General features: G+C 40.5%; 2 protein-coding genes across 2 annotated transcripts in view; one reads left to right on the plus strand and one right to left on the minus strand.

Moving 5' to 3' along the window:
- The window catches only part of LOC143005726 (CMP-N-acetylneuraminate-beta-galactosamide-alpha-2,3-sialyltransferase 2-like), a 50,839-nt gene extending 46,217 nt beyond the window's left edge, over positions 1-4,622 (minus strand). Inside the window, exon 1 of the mRNA XM_076157084.1 lies at positions 4,504-4,622. Coding sequence (XP_076013199.1) covers positions 4,504-4,622 — 119 coding nt within the window. The remainder of the gene's footprint in view (positions 1-4,503) is intronic.
- LOC143005749 (CMP-N-acetylneuraminate-beta-galactosamide-alpha-2,3-sialyltransferase 1-like) overlaps positions 1-20,766 on the plus strand; it is a 51,474-nt gene that overhangs the window by 7,561 nt on the left and 23,147 nt on the right. The gene's annotated exons all lie outside the window — the stretch shown is intronic.

The raw sequence follows: 20,766 nt of genomic DNA on the forward strand, positions 1-20,766 counted from the left end.
CAATGGGCCATGGTTGTTCTTAGGCAATCGGAAATTCCATTTGCGCTCGAAACTAAAACCCCCAAAAGTTTGAGCTCCATTTTCCTCATTTTAAGGACATGATATTCAGAGACTAAGTGCATCTCCTTGAATAATTAAGATGAACTGAAAGTTATTTTTAGGGAGAAGTGTGTGTCTCGCCACCTGACCGCACAACCCAGAAATGTTGCAAACATGCAAATGAGCCGTTGCATCTATAGAGTGGGCTGGCGCTGGCATATGGCACTGCACTCACTATCATTGCTGTTGGCCTCTCTGCTTCCCTGACGAGCTTCCTCCTGTGCTGTCATTTGTCTCAGGGAAATCTCTCCATCTAAACCAGATCCTGCTGCAGCTGTGTTGCCTTCACTGTGCGATTGTGCTTTTCACTCTGTTCACAGCATCTTGAAGGACTGGGAAGTGTTTCCCCTTGCTTTTAATTATTGGCATCTCTAAGATCAGATCATACAATTTTAATTAAAGTACTTAAGAGTGAGCTTGTGTGATTTTATGGTAAAAGCAAATTAGTTAAACACCCGCTTTAAGGCTCTTTTACACAATGTTTTAAAATTAAATCTCTTTATCCAGGCACGTTATCTAGATAATGACAGTCAATGTTTCTTTCACTGCATTTCAGGTGCAGGCACCCTATTACAGCAAGTTGCAACTCCTATTCAAAATAACTGCATTTATATGAGTGTAGACATGTAGCGGGTTGGTATGTACAGCTTTTGGGTGCCTTTCATACCAAGAACATGCCCCAGCTTTAACAACTGCATTCCCACATGGTTAGTTGTGACTGAGATCAGCTCACATTGTGTTGGGATTGCGTTGCGATTGCATTGTGCACACATTGGCACTGTGCTTTATCATTTCTTTCTTTCGTCATCTGCATAATGTATGCGGATACAGATCTCACTGGGGCTTAAAGATGTTTTTTTTGAATTTTTACCCGCCTACTTAAGACATGGAGCTGGAATTTTTATATACAATGTTTTCTTTTACAGGGAGTTTGATTCCTTTTATGATCTACAAGCTCTATTCATACAGACGTATAGATGAACATCAACGATTTGACAATATCGGAGCAATTCCAGTTTTTGTTATTAAAGTCGAAGCCACAAAGCGGAGGATATTTCTCGGCTGTTGGTGTTTTACCGCACCTTTGATTCACTGTTACCCACTGAGCTTCACAGCACGGCAGACTTCATCCAAGTTCATTACAAATAGAAGCACAACAGGCACAGTTTTCATTTTCACTGATCAGACAGCTAAGTAATGTCTGTGGGCGACACGAACGCTTTTATTAAAAGAACCCAGAGTGAAATGAAAGAAATGGAGCTCGCCTTCAGTTAACCAAAGGACCTGAGTCCTTCCTCACTAATAAAGATGAAAATCACACATTCTTAACTTTCTTTTCATCCATGTAAACGCACACAGCCTGTGTGTCAGGTTAGGCCAGGCCATCTCAGACGGCTGAATAATCAGCTTAAAGGATAACACCATTATCGGGTTTTTTCTTATCACCTGTGGTTAGAGATCTTCTTTGCCTGTGACTTTATCAAAGGACACAGTGAAGACTTTCAAGTTTGACTGTGTCTCTCTCTCTCTGTGTTTGTAGTTACGCACCAGAGTGAATGCGATGACAAATTAGCAAATAAGCAAAATCAACAATTAGCTGAAACTGACTCCTCCTTCAACATAACCTGAAGAAGAAGCTGTTTGGTGTCTACTGTATAATACTGACAATGAATATAGTGACATTGATGGAATAAATCCGCATCTCAGTTTGAAGCTGTGTGGGCTGCACTGTACAGGACTGAATAGGATGTTTTGCTGCAAATTAATCGTTAAGATTATATATTTGTGTCGTGGATAAATAAAACCCTACAATGCAGTGCAATGTGCTTATCTAAGAGAGCTCCTCACTTAGCAGACTGTGGTTTCTACATCCATGGCCACAACATGGTAAAGGCAATTTAGGCAACAGCCTCCGGCCATTCTTATTCTCAGGGGCCCCATGTGCTTTGTTGTAAACCACTTGGTTATATTTCCAAGGCTGCCTCAATGATGACTGCTTGATTTTCCAGTCAAGTGTCTGACACTGTCCAAGCTCCATATGCTTACAGAGAAAGGACTCATTGCGAGATCTGAGCACTGAAGGAGCTGTACTGTGTGTGTGCCTGCTTTTCATCGTTGAATCCCTTCCCACCCTCTTATCTGTAGCTGTGTGGCATCTTTCTATTCATTTTCATTCTCATAAATAGAATAAACAACATGCACACGTTTCAGTTGTTGATAATGCTGAGGGGGTACAGGAATGTTGACGCCATGTGTTATGATGTGACATCTTCATTGTTGGAGGCTTAGAATCCATCTCCGAACCTATCGCAGTTAAAGCCAAATATCTGAATGGGCAGATAAGACAAATACAGATGAGGGAGAGATCAAAATGATTCATGGATCGATGGAATGCTCATTTGAGAAATGTACAGTTTGGCAGCATTACACATTATGCTCCGATTCAAATATTCCTCCCGGACAAATTTTCAAAAACTAATTCAGAAGATTGTTTTAAGCTTTAAAACTGTACTTGGAGCCAGGCTTGCTAGTGAATTATGGACACTGTTTTTAGCCATGTGTTTTTTCTTTATGCTATTTTAATACAACTTTTTTTTGCAACCATGACTATTTATAATGTAATTTTGGGCTTTAAGATATGGAAGTGATCCGCAAAGCAGAACCTCATCTAGGGCCCCAAAAAGATGGAGTCCTGCCCTGCACACATCAGCACTCGTTGCTCTTTGTAATGCATTGTTGTACAGTTTTTAAACACTCATCAACTGCCGCTGCTCTGTATAATTTACTCTTTTCACTGCACAAGCGGTTGTGACTGTGCATAAAAATGCTCAGCGTTGGCTTAGCCTGACTTCCTTAATGCATGCGGGGAACGTTCCGTCGACACAGCAAGATCGCTTGATGAGCCAAGCTAGAAGAGTGATTACATAAACAATTACCTGAACTAACCTCTTTAATTTGCGAAATGCTTCAGTTTAGTGAATCCATCAACTAACTGATGATTAATAACTGATTAATTACTTGAGTGATGAGGCCAACAATTTGTAATTGCATCTTCATGTGATGTTTCTATTTATTGAAGATTTTCCAATATTCTTCCAATAGTCTTACAATTACAGTACAATGCAGAGAGGCATCACACCTCCAATATGCATGAGGCATAATCATATACATTTCCACGTGTACTAAGGCGCTCTCCATGACTTGTTTTCAGTGGCATGAGATGTGCTTGGCTACACATCTGAGTAATTTGCACCATTGTTGCTGAATGTACGATAAGAAGCCACATTATGCATGCTGGTAAGCAAGGATGTCATGATGGTAAATCGAGTGTTTTATCTGAGGAATACAGTTCACCCTCTTTTTTGCGGGAGTATAAATATTCATCATGTAAATACACGGTATACATCATCAAGTAATCTCACACAAGTTGTATAAGTGTGGGAAGGAATGCATCCATTAATGCATATATGACATATACTGTATGTCTAAAAGATGGATAGTCTATGCACCAGCCTGTATCACACCAGAACACTGTGCAAACTTTAGACTGTAGACTTTTGAAGCTTTGGTGCCTTTTCGAGCTGTATTAAAAGTTAATGAGAGGAAAGGTGAGCAGGCAGGCAAAGCAGCCTCCAGAGGCTCCTTGCAAAACCAGTAAAGCACCCAAAAAACCTTTGAAGCATCCTAAATCTCCCTACTTCTTTAAGAGAGTCACAGCAAGGAATATATTATAATATACAACATATATAAAACAGAAAAATACACTGCTCAAAAACGTATGTGGTGGCAATTTCTGTTAATAAAAGTTGTCCAGACAGAGTCAGTCTTTGCTTTGAGTTAGTTTATGAGCCTCAATACACAGATCATACAGAGAGCGGGGCTGTCTGCAGGAGAGTGTGTCGAACCTGTGTCGAAGAAGAGGAAGTGTGTATCTAATGAGGAGGTGTGAGTCGAATTATCTGATCAGGGATTCAGTTAGAAGTGTAAAAGTCGTTAGTTCCGTTTGTTAGTTCAGAAGATGTCTTGTGACATTCTGAGCAAGTGGACTTCCCTTTATGTAAGAGTAGTTCAATGAGCTGTCAGTGACGAGTACACGAGCGTGAGTGTATACAGTCAAGCAACAGTTAATATAGTATGTTTCCATTACACGTAACACTTATCATCACAGTATAACACCAAGCCAGGTTGCACAGGTAGTCTAGCTTCTCCAGGATGGCACATCCATACATGCGTTCGCAAGAAGGTCTCCCAGCACAGTCTCAAGAGCATGGAGGAGATACCAGGAGGCCCACTGTTACACAAGGAGAGCTGGACAGGGCCGTAGAAAGGCATCAACCCAGCAGCAGGACCAGTGTCTGCTCCTTTGTGTGAGGAGGAACAAGAGGAGCACTGCCAGAGTCCTACAAAATGACCTCCAGCAGGCTGGGCATTTTGACTGGATATTTATTCAACACAATCTGTTTAGCCTTGTCCATGCCAAGGTCATCCACTGCTAGTCCAGCAGCGTCTTGTTGCAGCAGCATCTAGACTTGTAACGTAAGTCAGGCTAATATAAATCTCTCAAGCACTGTCAGGTTCACCCATAGTGATGGTCCCGAGGGGTGGATGAGGTCCTTTTGTATGCACTTGACTAGATGATGATCTAGATGTACTTTTCTAATTAGTGTGAACATGTAGATTTTATGGTTTGTCATCATAATTCAACATTCAACTGTGGAAACATTTGAATAATTTCTCTGGGGAGTTTTTAAACCTGTGTAATAGACAGATCATAGTTAATCTGGGAGAATATGAGGGAAGGCATCTCTGTGTTTATATTGTTGGGAAGGAAAGAAGAAAAGGTAATAATCCATAGGGATTACAACAGAAGGTACTGCTCTGGATTGTTTATTCCTCGTTTAAAAGGGAGGTTACGCTGTGACGTACTGATGCAGGGCTGAAAGAGCCAAACCTCCGACATACAACTTGATTTTTTTCATTGCTAAATCAAAGTCCTCACAATTACCCTTTTCATCTCAAAGCGTCTCATACACTTTACAAAATGTAATGTTTTCCAGGGAGCATTATTTTAGCAATATTTGGTGTTGGCTTACCAGGTCTGTAGAAGTCCTGCTGCGTGTTGAATAGATTCAAACAGTAGTGCAAATCCAAACAAAGACCCCCATCTTCTCAACACATACAACCACTGTATATCTAGAGGGCAGGAACACAGGACTTAAAGGGGAGGTAACGCTGTGTCACACTGATGCGTGGCTGAATGAGGAAAACCTTCAGTTTTTGTTGGTGACCAAAAGTGCCTGCCTGCCTATTCGCGGATGTTTGATATTGATAGATTTTGGGGTTAATTTATAACACACAGTACAAGATGTAACATATTGCTGAGGGCGAGTCGTGCCACGTCGCTTCATTCTTTATTCAAAAAGGTCAGTTTCAGCATTATTTACATTTCCTTTGAAAGAGGTGTTACTACAGAATTTCTTTATTTGCATGTTGGTTTAACTATTCATAATGCACAATATAGTTCACAATGCAAAAATATGAGTCGTAAAATTCAGTGCTAAGAAATCTGATGCTTGACGTTTTAACCATTTATACTCTAACACTGCCATTGTCTCACTTGTTAGATCGAGGTCATACTGTCACTTAGCAAAAAAATGCACTATGTCATTTTCAGAAGAACCTGGACATTCAATCGAATAGATTTTACTCATAATTCTGTAATGAATGTCACATGAGCATGTCCAACTTGCAAAAAAAACTAAATCATTTCACTATGATCAACATCGATAATTCCATTTAGATGGTTTTGTGCGAATCAAGCATTTCCTCATAAAGTTTAAGGAAGTTTTAGCAGCCATTGTCATGATGCTGTATGTATTGACCTGGAAAATTGGATAACATTTGAGAGAAGAAATTATATCTTTTTTAAATGGCAAGTTTTGATCTGATCGTTCTGCAATTTATTTTTTATTTTTTGCAACTGTACCTCTCTCTCAACAGTCTGTCTCTCCACACACACACACACACACACACACACACACACACACACACACACACACACACACACACACACACACACACACACTTTTGCCCCCTCATTGTGTTTGGACTCATTGCAGAGTTTGGATGCAGTTTGCAGAGTATTGAGTAGTTAGTAGTTAATAGTTTCCTTTGCTAAGCTGACATGGCATTTAGCTTTGACAGCAGAGGAAGCCGTGTAAAGTGAAGCTCCAAGATATGTTTCAGCTCAGAATGGACAGATAATAGCATGACAGCCTGGAATTTTATTTTTAATTGCATTTAGTGGAATGAAAACTGAAGTATCATGTCCGTGTGTCGAGTAAAAGAATCCCAGACGGTTATGAGGGGAAGATACTCCAATATGACTGATAACCAAGTAACACGGACATGCTCTCTGTTCATCATGAATAATTTTCTTGCCTCAGTAATTTGGATTGTATGAAAATGTGTAGATGTCAACGATCTTACTATTACTCACAGCTCCAGTTGAAGCTCTGTCGCAGTTGAAAGTGTATAAAGCATGCAGACCTTCCGCATACAAAATTTACACGTCTGCCCTTTTACGGCCCAACCCCGCTGTCTTGTCTGGATCCCGCGTTTCATGAGAGACGAGGCTGCCAACAGTAGCTCGGGAGACATCAAATGTGTCCGGTAACCTCCACTTACAGCCCCATTGCTCAACCACTGAAAAAAAGGGTGGGTTTAGGGCATCTGGCACATTTTCCTGGGGTACAGAGTGATCGCAGAATAGATGTATTTGACTTTTGGTGTAATATTTACACAAAGAACTTGTTCTAAGTGGATTGGGGCTTTGGGGAAATTCAGGGGGAACAAAAAAGCATTCGTACCCCTTACATTGGCATTGGCCCATACATAGATCAGTTCACGCTCTACTCCTTTTTGCTCAAGGTTAAAAAGTCTTGGAATAGTGAAATGTGAGTGTAGTATATTCTGTTTTCATTTTTTATCTATTTTTTCACGTTTGCTATTCTATCGATCCTTGCAGCATCCCTGCATCTGTGCACAAACATCATTGCACAACACTACCAGATGTGTTGCTACAGTATTTGGCATCCAGTCTGTAAGCAGATGATGCCATTTACATGTTTGATGTACTTGGTGCTTTAATGTCCTAATAAATTCAAAGACTGATTGGTAATCAAACTGTGATCATCACGGAATGCTTATTTGCTTTACAATGATTTAATCAAGCCATCTATTTTTGGCATGTTTACCTGAACGCATGTGTGAGTGTTATGGTGCAGTCCCTTCGTGAGACTCTGCTTGCCTTCCAGGCCCAGGATGAAGCCATCATCAATGCTTACTCCCATTTAGATAACTCTGATAGCGAGGATCATTTCTTTCCCTGTGCCTTTCACAGCACACTGCTGCTATGCGGTGGGATAAGCCTTGGGCGATGCAGGTGGAAGCCAGTATGGTACCTCGGATTACAAATGATCTTTCCTTTAGCTTGTGGTTGGTAAGAGTCCACAGGCCACCTCAAGGCGTTGTTCTGACATCATTTATATTTCTTCTTATCTCAGATTTCTGATTGAAGTTGTCCCACCTTAAAGACAAACTGATGAAATCTCAGTAAGGGGAACATTGATAGAACAAGGTACAGCTTTAGGTGACGTCTTTGTGGATTCATGTTATCATCTCGGTGGAGAGACATCGAACAAAGTTAAAAATCAATCCAATGGACTTAATATTAACAGGAAGAATGGCTTCTTCAATTGTGTCATCCCCAGCATTTATACCTGCCTACCTTAGTTATACCTGCATCTATAAGGTGAAGGGATGAAAGAGAACGGATGATTGATATTAAGAAAGACCAAAGGTGATTCCCCAGTGTTTCCCCAAATAACCACAACCATAATAATAATCATCACAACCTCACCTGGGCACGGTGGAATATCAGGACCACCACTTCATTCTACAGTGGATGCCCACGCTCCAGTGGTGGGTGTGGCTGCCATTTGGGGATAAATATTGTTTCATGTCCCCACACTAAATACAACTTCCTTTTGGGTGAAGAGGGAACGGCCTATATAATTTAGTCCACTTAACCTCCCGGATGGAAATCGGCCCACGCTCCGGCCGTGCGAGAACTGTTCAAATATGCGTTCTGAGACTGCAATCTGGGTGTGCCACAGACACCAGACATCTCACTCGAATACTTAATAATAGATCTCTCGTTTATGTGTTTCTTTATCACAGGCGGGGCAGGATAGGAGTGTGTGAATGTGAAAAATATGCAGTAAAAAAAAGCAGAAGATATCTAGCAGGCTAAATGTCTGGATATGTGCTTTAAATAATAGATTATACAACGATTAGGGCAATAAAACAGCATATTCCATTTTCCAATGTGATCTATACACCTTATTGGGATTGAAATTGGAACAAGTTAGTAAGATTAATCAGAGTGACAGGCTGAGGTTATGTGGTTGTAAATCGATTTATTTAGGCATATAAACATTTTATCATTTTCTGATGCGTTTCTTCAATGGGCCGGCTCCTCATACGGTGATTATGAAACACCTCGTGTTTCCTCTGAGAGCTGCAGACTCCTGTTGATTCTGTGCAAGGGTTTGATCGCGTTTTGCCTTTATTCGCAGTAAGGACAAGTACTTTTTTGAGCAAAACGTGAGGGCTAAACAAGTCATAAACATCAGGATGTGGCCTTACTGTAAAGACAGTATATGGTCTCATCTGTTTTTACATATTTGAAAAGATAATCAGCTCTGGGTGTGGACACAAATTAGAAACGCAATCCTGAGATTTTATCTTGGCTGACAATGTCTCATGCCAAAAGATCCACAGTTAAAAATAATTGGTTTGTCTGCAGCAAATATTTTAAATAGTGCATCCAGTGTTTCCAAAACTAGCTGGTAAATGGAATTGTAAGAGCTGTCAGTAATCACGCTCATTATCGAAACGTGATCTCTCAGTTGTGCACTTTTCAGAAATCGGTTTCAGCTGCACGGTAATTAAAGGACTAATAGCGCATTTTTCATTCTGTGTAGCAATGAATATTGTAAAAAAAGTACGCCTACTTTTACTCTGCGAACAACCACAGAACTCCTAAAAACCAATACGAACTCGGTTTCATTATCCATTTGAGGTCATGAGTGAAGAGCAACACTTACTGACCCGTAATTTCACTGTTTTTGATAATGCAGCCCACATTTCCGTGTCTGTACGGAGTTTTGTTTTGCGGCGTTATCATGGATTGTTCCGATGTGGGAAATGCATCGTATTTTATATTGTATGTTCCGCTTGTCTACTATACCTTTGCACTCAGCAGATGATATCAAATGGATTTCTAAAACCTTCAGAACCCTCACGGCTGAGGTAATGTGAGAGTGTTTTCATCTGTACTCATCCATAGCCTGAAATAATCATAATAAACTATGTCTGTGACTGCTGGAGAGACCTGTTGATCAAATTCAAATCAATACGAGTGGCTGATTGTTGAGATTTCTGTCTTTTCACTCTGATGCGTACAGTGTTGCATAGGGGATAAATCTTGGTTGCCAGAGGTCAATAAAGGTCATACTAATGCACCTTTTATTGTCCTCTGACTAAGAAATGTTGTTATTGATCAGTACAGGGGCTAATTTACAACTCACAGATATATTAGCCAGATCAGGAAAACATGCTAAGGTGTGTGTGGGATGATGTAATGTGCAAAAAGAGGCAGTAAATTTTTTTCTCTGTACTGCGATTAAGGCAGAAATGCGTGTAAGGCATAATTAATAGGATTCAGTTTTTTAATTATGAGCTCCTTCCACTGTGGAATTGCAGGTCATAGGTCTGTGACTCTGAGTTAACAGACGTCGATTTATGCTGACTTCAATGTAATTACAGTGATTACAAGATGAAAATGAAAAAAATCAATGTATTGCACTGATTGGAGTGTATTCAAAGTTTTGCAGTCGTAAGTTTAAATGTAAATGCAATCCCTAAAGCTGGGACACTTTTATGGGATAAGATCTGCCCCCAAGTTTAAAATGTCACTCCACCTCGTCTTTCCCTTTGCTCTGTTTTAAAACCCTTATTTTAAACGTGAACCTGTAACGACGACAGCTCAGGCTAAAGGGTTCGGACACACAGGCTTTCATAGCATTACAACTTGCCCGCTAAGATCGGATCACAATGCAAACAGAATCCAGATAGAAGGAAGACTTTTTTGAACGCACAGTGTAAGTGCAGTGTCATTATCCAGACAATGGGGGTCACAACGCACAGCGCCAGATCAAATGTGTCATTATGGGGAAATTGTGCCTTGCAACCTGTCACTGGTGTTTGCTATGAAAGAGGCATTAATATGTCATGTCCCCATGAACTATCCAGAAAAGACACTGTAAAACTGTAAAACACACAAAAACAAAGACGGAATCTGAGGGTAAATTTCCGCAGTATGAAATCTGGACAATGTTTTAAACTGTATTTGGCTCCTGTGTATTAAATGACAGCTAAGCCTGCATGGTTCATTATTCAGTTCATTTAAATAACGAGTAATGATTTGATCTCTCAGGCATTCGTGCGGAGCTGAGCCTCTTCCTCAAGCATAACCCTTTCTTCTCTGCATACAGACACACACACTCCACACCACACACACCCACACACACCACACTCTTTTTGCACTGTGAAATAAAGACACAGCAGAGACAAAGAGAGTGTAAACATCTCTCTCAGAATGCAGAGCGCTAGAGCAGAGCATAAACGCTTCATTTGCTGATTTGAAATGTCATGTTGTGCTTTTACACAAAAGAACACACTATAATGAAGTGTGCCTTACATATGCAGCTCATCAATATGCCGATTCTCTTTGGCTTTCACCTGGTGCACAAGTACAACATTAGTACTATTATGCTGGTGCGCTAATTAATGTCAGGGAAGCTTTTAGAATGAGGCTCAATTATCATGCCACATATTTCATGTGCCGATGAGTAGTATTTTTTTTATGAATTAAAACAATGGATCTGGATACAAAGATCACATCTTAATGCAAGAGGGAAACTGGGAGTTAATTGCCCCGTGACCCACTGATGTCGTTATTGACTGATTCTGCCATGTATCGGCAACAGCACCCGGGGAGTCAAACAAACTGTTGGCTGGATTTGTGATGAAGCCAAAAGGCTTTGAATCCAGAGAAACCAGTCCACCATCCGCATGGTGGCTCGATTCCCAAGCACTTGGTGGGTTCACATTATTAACAAGCTGCAGCGGTCCGATAACATAGCAGTAGATTAGACAGGAGGGAGCAGGCTGTTCTTCCTGGGGAGGTTCAGGTTATTTAATGTGGCCTGTCTTAATCCCACACACTGTAACTGGAACGTCTGCCAAAAATCCATCTGTTCTCTGCATACAGCCTTTCCAAAAGTGGAAAGTTGTGAAACTTTGAAAAAGTTTGGGATGTCTTTGATGTAGAGCAGAGTCTTAGTTGGATGAGAGAGGCTGGTGGCGGCGGTGTCAGCTCGGGGATAATACCTGACAAGGTGTACATGCATAAATGTGATACAAACACAGGGAGAGAACCACCAGATGTTCAGCAAACTGCCGCCTCATCAACATACAAACGTGACTTAATTATATAATTCCTTTTCATTTGATCTCACTTTTTTGCTCAGAGGTGCTTGAAATACTGTTCCTACTTATGTTGTTTGCCTTGCGGGGTCAAATGTAGTTAAACATGCTAAATAATGGGAATCATTTGCATGGTCACATTTGGAATGCTGATAGATGTGTAGTGTTTGTATGATGTATAGTATTTATAGTGTCTGTTATCACCTGCTGCCTGAGTGCTGCTGAGCCTTTTAAACGTTGCTATTTCTATTCTCCACATACTAGCGATGAACTAACGAGCAAAAATGAAGTTTCATGTTGTGTTTAGTGTTGCTTTGTAGCTTCCCTCTCTGTTCAGCTCCTTGCTCTTAATTAGAATTCTCAATCCTGGCCTCTTTTGGGTACTTAATTGGAACATACACAGTTATTTGTTTAACACTTGTCTATTTACATAAATTGACTTAGAATTATATTTACCCTGTCTTGTCCTGGATTTTCCTCTTTTATTTTTCTACTTCTTGTCTCCAATTCTTGTGTTCGTTCATTGTTTGTCACCCTTTGTTATTTGTGTTATTGTTCAGTCTCCATGATCCTCTCACTCACAGTTTTCCCTTATTTGATTGATCATTTCATCATTTTTTTTTTCTTGCTATGATATAATTTCTTTAAATTGATTGATGTTGGGTGAATAGAGACCAAAATCACACTTCAATTACACACAAACTGCATCTTGTAAGATTCATTGATGTGATACAAGTAAAATATGTACAGTTGCTTCAGTTCATCAGGTGTGAGGGGATCAAGGGATCAAGCAAAGATGGAAAATGTGCATATCTGTCGGTCTGCAGCAGCATGAATGATAAGCGCACAGTTAAATCATAGCCAAAGCCTTCACAATTGTTGCCATGGTTTCCTACAATTTAGTACTGGATACTACTTGTCCAGTACAATCAAATAAACAGAATAAAAAAAAACAGTGATCCACTTCTTCTTCTTCTCTGCCTTGCTGCGGCACCACTATGCACACTGACTGAAAAGAGACTTATTTACTGCTCCATTCTGATTGGGTAGCTGGTTCAAGCCCAAGTGTGTTCAGCAAGCATTCATGTTTCATCCTAACAAACTTACTGGATGCATTTCTGTGCACGTGAAACTCTTGTTTTGCAACTTTGACATCTGTGTTACACGATAAAAATTAGGGGGGAAATACAAAATGTATCTCAATAAAGGAAAACGCAAACTGAAAACTCAATCCACATATTCTTCTGGAGACATTTCCACAGCCCAGCATCATCTCCTTCCAAAGTAATATATATTTGAGTGCCCAATCATGTTTCGTTTGAGGCAAAATAGACAAGGGATAAGAGTAACTATTGTTTTATGACTTTCAAAGTTTCTTTTCAGAATAACATAATTTTTTTAGTGAATGCAAAACCGTCCAACCACCACTGTAAAGGTTTACCTAAGTTATTTATGATCTCTACAGGAATCGTACAGCAATATAATTTTAACAGTTTCTGTCAGTACAACCAGAGAACATGTTAAATTTTTTAGCAAGGGAAGCTAACAGCACAGATCCAGCTTACATTTCCAGTAAAGATATAATAACGCTGCAGAACAGTGGTTATAGTAGGAGTTTGTGTTTTCCTTTTTTTTGTTTCCAGAGTGAGATTTCAGGTCTTGAATACAGAGCGTTGCACGGATCAGCTTCAAACCCCAGGGGGTGAGGAGTCTCTGTTCCAGAAACAGCCTACAGGACAGAAAGTGAGCTTTGAAATCCAGAAATCTCAGCACCCACTGAAATAATCACACGATCACTCAGTCCCCCGCAGATATCCAGCATTAGCATCACTTCTTACTGTAGGGCAGTGAGAGTCTGGCTTAACGGAACGGATCTCTCAATGGAGCAGATTTCACTTTCAGATATTCATGTTCACACTTTGAATTGGAGACTTGGATTTTATTCCCCTAGCTGGGCAAAGATGGAGAAAAACCGAACTCCTCAGAAGATCCGACTGACATCCTCATGAAACCTGTTAATCGTCAAGAAAGCCCCACTGACATGCTGTTCTGACAGATTGGCCACACTACCTGATGTCTGAACTCCTTTTTGCGGTAGAATAGAACAGTGTCTTTGAAAAATGTTGTCTCCCTGTTTGCCGAGTCTCTTAATTCCCCCAGGGATTCTTCCAGGCTGTAAATTTTGCTGTTGCAATGTGCATCATTCTGCAATAAAACTCTGTCTTGCCCTTTTAGCTCCTTTTTCCATAAACAAAACCCCAGTGGGAAAAACCCCTGTGGTGTAAAATGAGCCTGCGATGCTATAAACACTCCTGTGATCAAAAATACAAGAAGGTTAAGAGAAATCATTAAGATCATGTCAGACAAAGGCAAATCAAATGTTTATTAGACAAAGGAATTCTGCACCATGCCCAGCGCTGGCAATTAATGAGACGGATACATTTTGGATGGAGAACTTCCTCAGCAAAACACTTTAAAACAGAGAGCTGATTTACATTCTCTTCCTGACTGCACCTTGCTATCAGAGGAAGAGATGGAAAACCATTCGTCTGCATGCAAATTGGCCTCCTCGAACTCAACAGAGCCATAGGAACGCAAAGCGTATGTCGACAAAGCTCAAATGGGTTGTTCATTTTATCTGAGGCATCACTGATGATGATAAATGAGACAGGTGTCTCATTTGAATGGGGGGCTAACTTGACAAAACACATCGATGGTACGAGCTGCTTGACATTCTGTCCTTGTCAAAATATTGGGGGAAAAAACATCCGGCTGCATGCAAAATGGCCTTGTCAAATGATTTTCCATTCGAAAGAAAACATCAGAAACCTGTTTTCGGGCTGAGCTGGAGTTGCAGCTACACCATACTGGAGCTATTATTGAACTGCATCACACTGAGGTTTGCCAATTGGGAATCTGATCAGGAGGGCTGATGCTGAACTAGAAAGACCTTCAACTGATTATTTGCACCTGCATCACAATGTTGCATGAGACTACAACCAAGGTACCAGATTGTGTTGGTATACAGTTATTGCGTTTAACAAATGTTACCTTTTTTTAAGTCATTGTGATACTGGGTTTAGTGTTGTACTTGAGAGTACTTTACGGGGTGTCTCACATTTACCTGTCTGTGTGGCTGGATGGTGTGTTGGTCAGACATTGGTTAACATCTAGAAACTCCACTGATTAATCCAACATCATCACAATAACAAACCTTACCAGCTTTATTCAATCAAGGTTTTAGTTTAGTCTCATATGCTCAATTGCATTGGACAAGGGATTTGCTATAAATTACAGTAATCGGCGTTCCAACTCCAGCCCCCAACTAGAGCTTAGTGTTTAGTGTTTCCTGGAATTTCTCTGTCTAGCTCTGACCATTTGCGTTAGACCAACAAGATATACAAGCTGGACATGGGTCTCACGGAACAAAGTCAGCAGCTTCTTTTAGTGCCTCCACTCCTATGTAATAGAATGCAAAATTGGATGGAATGATGGAATATTACTGACATGTACCTGTAGTTTGTAAAAATGTACTGATATGACCTATTCATATGGGATTGAAGTGACAAAGGTGCACTGGTAATCATTACATCACCCCTCCTTCCCATGTCAGGCTTATTCCATCCAAATTGGGCTTTAGTTCTGAACTACTACTGTGCTTTAGACTGCTATATTACATATTTCACATACACACACAGGCCAATAAATATGAGTTGTTTAGCTGCTGAACTTTAAAGAAGACGTATTGTATAACGATAAAATCAGCACACCGGATAACAGAACCCTTAACTAATAACTTATAGTAAAGTCTGTTTAATAGTGCTGCTCTCCTGTGCAGCATGAGTGAATCGCCTCCTGGAATCCACCTTATCTGCATTATTTAAACCTTTAATTATATCAGCATATATCAAAACCTTTATATTACTAAATGACAGAGCAGGAGGAACTGCTCCATTGTGTGAGGGTTCATCCCAAACTGGTCTGAGCTTGTATTCAGGCTGAAGTGAATAAGTCTCACAGTGAGGTGACACACCAGGCAAACTGTATTGCTCCCGGCAACTGCGGGTACATGGGCGACCGTGAAGGACGTGACGAATGAGACCCTGCGGTAATCAAGAGAAATGCAATCAGAAAGCGACTCAGTAAGTGGATAATGCAATTTTCCTATAATAAAATTTGAGTTATAATTATCTGCTCAGCCAGTGCAAATAAATGAAGGTCCATTACAGTTACAACCATTTAAAACTAGTAAATCTACGAGAGCCGGCTTCTAATAGTGCAAATGGATCAGTGATGAATATAAGCTGCCACAATCCATCGTAAACAGTCAACACAGAGCAAGAACCATTACCATTCTGCTAATAAATGAAGTGCCAAAAGCAGGCACGGGACACAACATCAACCACAAATGTTGCACTGTCCCTCTTTTGGGTCACAGCCAAACCGAAAAATCAAAGAAAATCTCTTGAATAAATTAATATTTTAAGGGTTAGGGTTAGGGTTTTAATTTTGGGACTTTTGTTGTTTTTGTTGTGATGTGTCTTTAGATTATTTATAGTTATAGTTAGGGTTAACAAATAAATATTGTAGGTGATGATGTATAGGTGGACTTGATTAAGAGATCTGCTCCCTTTGATATCCTGGAAATTGTTGTTCTGAGGATGTCTGTCACATAAATATATTAGGATCTACATATAATATGAATAAAAACCATATATTATAAGTAATTTTGCTGTTGGGTACAAATCCTTCAGTATGTCTTTGAACAGCCTCCTTTGATACATGGCCATCATGCAGTTTATTGGGTACTACAAAATGGGAGTCCAGCGGTCACAATGTCCTGATATCATTCAAGAGTCAAGATTTAGTTTATTGTTATTCTCATTGTGTATTTGCATACATAAAATGAACAAAATGCTGTGTCTCACAGCCCAGCAGAGCAACAAGAAAGGATAAAAGGATGCATATATAACTAACAGCTCAGTTCATGAAGTGGATGTACACGTAAGGTGCATGTTTCAGTCTGATGTTTGTGTATGGGGAGGGAGCATATTGTGTTCATGATCCTGATTGCTTGTAAGAAAAAGCTGTTCAGGACTCTGGATGTGGCAGCAATGCTGTGGCAGCAATGCTGGGGGGGGGGGGCGTCCTTTATGATGCTGGAGGTTCGGCCTATGCAGCGCTGATAGTAGACCTCCAGCAGGGAGGGAAGAGGGACACCAATGATCTTGCTTGCTGTCCTCACTATCCTGTTTAGTTGGTGGTTCGGCCGCTTTGCAGTTGCCGAGCGGGGTGGGGAGACTTGCCTTTTTCAGTCACCGGAGGGGGTGGAGCCGCTGTTGGGCTTATTTAACGATGGCCGATTGCTGACCTTGTGCAGGCCCTCCTGAAGTCCATCTCCCTAGTTTTGTCGATGTTGAGGGAAAGGTTGTGGGATCTGCACTACGCCGTCAGCTGCTCTACCTCCATCCTGTATGCAGATTCTTCCCACCACTGTAGTCACATGAGCAAATTTGATGATGTGATTAGTATTACATTTTGCAGTGCAGTAGTGGGTTAGCAGCGTGAACAGCAGGGGGCTCAGGATGTAGCCCTGGGGTGAGCCTGTGCTCCCTGAGATGGGTCTTGATGTGCGGCTGCCAACCCTGACTGTCTAGTGCCTCTGCGTCAGGAAGTCGAGGACCCTGTTACAGGTGCCGGTGTCCATATTCAGCACCCTCAGCTCTTCCACCAGACGTTGAGGTATGATGGTATTAAAGGCCGAGCTGAAGTCAATGAAGAGGATCCTGGCGTAGGTGTCCTTCCTTTCCAGATGTGTGAGGTGGAGTGTGGTGGAAATTGCCTCAACTGTGGATCTGTTGGCTCTGTACGCAAACCCAGAGGGTCTAGATGTGCTGCATGACAAGCCGGTCGAAGCGCTTCATGGCAATGGGGGCTCATGAAGGCCACAGGATGGAAGTCGTTCATACAGACTACCCGGATCCTCCCTCTTAGGACATCACCTACTCTGTCCTAGCTCTTCTGATGCTCTTGTTTTCTAATCTTTCATTTCTAATTTGTCCTTTTTTCTCATTCATCATAGTACCTAACTTATTGCACTTCTACTCTAGCTCTAGTTATGCTCTTAGCTGTTGGTTTAGGAAGGAAATGCGCTTACGATTTCTTGTGACCTGAAGTTCTTTTATCTACCTTTGTTGAACGCACTTATTGTAAGTCGCTTTGGATAAAAGCGTCTGCTTAATGACCGTAATGTAATGTAATGTAATGTTTGATTTTCTTGGGCATAGGGATGATGGAGGTATGTTTGAAGCAGTGAAATGTTGAAGATGTCTGCAATAACATCGTTCAACTCTTCTGCACAGTTTTTTTAGAACCCTCCCAGGTATGTGTTCCGGCCCCGCAGCTTTGCGTGGTTGGTAGTCTGTTAATGTTTGAAAATCTTGCCACAAGCGCTGTGTGTCTTTAGTGTCGGTGAAGTGGTTGTTGAGCTTCTGTCCATAAAGCCACGTTTCCTTCCTGACAGATCCTACAGTTTTTTTCCTGGCCACTCTGTAAGCTGCAACATCTCTGGATCTGAACGCAGCATCCCGGTCTCTCACCAGGATTTCTGGTTGCCCCGCTTTTTCATGGGTTTAATGACTCATCACTTGTTGATATAGCCTTTTATGTCTGCGACGATATTGCTGCAATGTTGACAGTTCTGCAACGATGGGAGTTGCACACTGATCTTGGACAACCAGGATTCCTTGTTGGCACGCTTTTGATAGTTTTGACAACACATCACATGCACTTGTTGATATAGCCTTGAATGTCCATGCGGCTGTCATATGATGCTGCCACGTTGACGTCTCTTTATTGCTGGGAGTTGCATCCTGCTCACATCAATCAACAAAGAATCCAGTTGGCAAGTTCCTTTTATTGTTTTAACATCACATTACATCCCATGAATCACATCATCCCATCGGCCTTATAAGTCAGTGAGGCTGTCATGTGTTGCTTCCACATTGAGTTCTGTAACATTGGAGTTGCATCCTGAGGCCAAATTCTGATTTCTGTGAGTACATGTTTCTCTCGCTTTACACAGGATCTGTATGCAGGGGTCAGCATGACAGTTAAGTGGTCAGAGTTGCCAATGTGGGGGAGAAGGGCTGCTTTATATAACGATGGATAAATCAAAGAAAGAAAAGTCTCGGAGGAAAATAGAGTTCAATTCAGCGTGGACAGATTCATTTGCTTTTACTATTTATGATTCAGTTTTACTTGTATGCTTGATATGTGGTGAGAAATTAGCAAACAACAAAAAAAATTGTATTCAGCGCTATTAGGCTGCAGCTATATGTTTTTCCAGTAATACACGTGTTTTTTTCTCCTCTTCACAAGAGTTTAAAGTTTTCCCCTTGTTATAACGGTAACACTTTATAATAACTACACACTATGAAGCATTAGTTAAATATTAGTAAAGCATTGTTCCTACATTAATACTCATTAGTATATAATTCATTAACACAGTTGTTTTATTCGTGATTAATGAAATAATCTACAATGTGTATACTTTATAAATGACGGATTCACCATTTCAAAATTAAGTATAATATCAGTTACAAACCATTTATTCAGGAGTTGGGTTGGTTCATAAGATCATTCAGAAAGTGTAAGTAAATAATTAACAGACTATTTAGATGTGCATTTATACATGTAATGACTTAGACATGCAAAAATGGTTATTGAGATGTTTTTATAAACACTAATATTGCAATTCACGACTAATTCAGGTAGTTACTAGTTCAGATAACTAGTTCAGTTAAGTATTTTGTGTGACCTCATCTAAAGTGAGGACTATCTATGCCTTACAAAGTATTTAAGAAACGAAATTGAAAGGCAATGCCTGTTTCCAGCAGTAGCCAACAGAAAAATGAGATGGACAAGTGATTTAAAACATAAACGTAAACATAAAAAGTTAAATATTTCTTTGGAATGAATTCCAATCCCTCTCAGCAAACAACACGCTGTCAGTATCAACTGATCGCTCAGCCGATCGAGATCTCTGCACCACCGTTCTTCCCCATACAAGTCGCTGTTTCTCATGTCCATTAGAAACTAACGGTCATAGACATACTTCCTCTCCAGTGACAGAGACGAAGACAACACTGCACCACTCGCTAGGAGAGGCCACCTCATGCATCGGTCGCATCGCCATCTTCCATACTCATACTCGTATCAGACAGAGGCACCTTCATTTTCTTTTGAATCTGAAAATGTGGCCAATATTAAAAAATGCTTATCTGCCAACTCACATCAAAACCAGTCCTACATTTCTATCAAATCTACACCGAATCTACACACCCTTTGCCTAGAGAACATTTAGCATGTGTTTGAGTGGGAGACATAACCATGCTTGCCTTTTTATTAAAATGAAAAAAACATAACAGAGTGAAAGCCAATATGTATGAAAATGAAAACGCCTCACGAAAGCTAAAAAAAAAGAAAACAAAAGAGGAGCATGAAGGCTTATTGATGTGATGTCAAATCAAATATAAAATATGGAGCTTCTTTATCTTTTCCATATTTCATTCTGTACTGTGATATCATTTTAATTTGTAATGGAAGAGAAATTTCCCTGTGGATTCTCTGTTGCCTTTGATATCTCTTCCCAGACATTCAAAAGTGGAGATTCACATGGTGATTATTGCACATTTTAATTTTCTGCTTCATTTTTTCTTCATGTTCACTCCCATTAAGTACAAAATGCCCTCTAAGTAAATGTAGAGGTTAATTCTTAGATAGTGAACTTGTCCTGAGTCTGAGGCCTCATTTGCACTAAGTATTAAGAAGTGTTAAAGATATCTTTTCCTAGATTCTGCCTGCATTATGTTCAAATCTCAGTAAGTGGGTAATTACACCATTAAAGCCTGTGTCTCATCCTTGCTCTGCAGACTGGCCTCATCCATTTTTAATAACTTCTTGGCAAGGGCCGTCGCTGCCTGTGTTCCAGATACAGATACCTGTTTATGACAACTCCCAATTCAAAATATCTATTGAAATGAAAGGGATTGG

The sequence above is a fragment of the Genypterus blacodes genome, unplaced genomic scaffold (genome assembly GCF_046128005.1).
Source record: "Genypterus blacodes isolate CSIRO-AG114 ecotype Tasmania unplaced genomic scaffold, CSIRO-AGI_Gbla_v1 ptg000072l_1, whole genome shotgun sequence".
Classification (NCBI taxonomy): domain Eukaryota; kingdom Metazoa; phylum Chordata; class Actinopteri; order Ophidiiformes; family Ophidiidae; genus Genypterus; species Genypterus blacodes.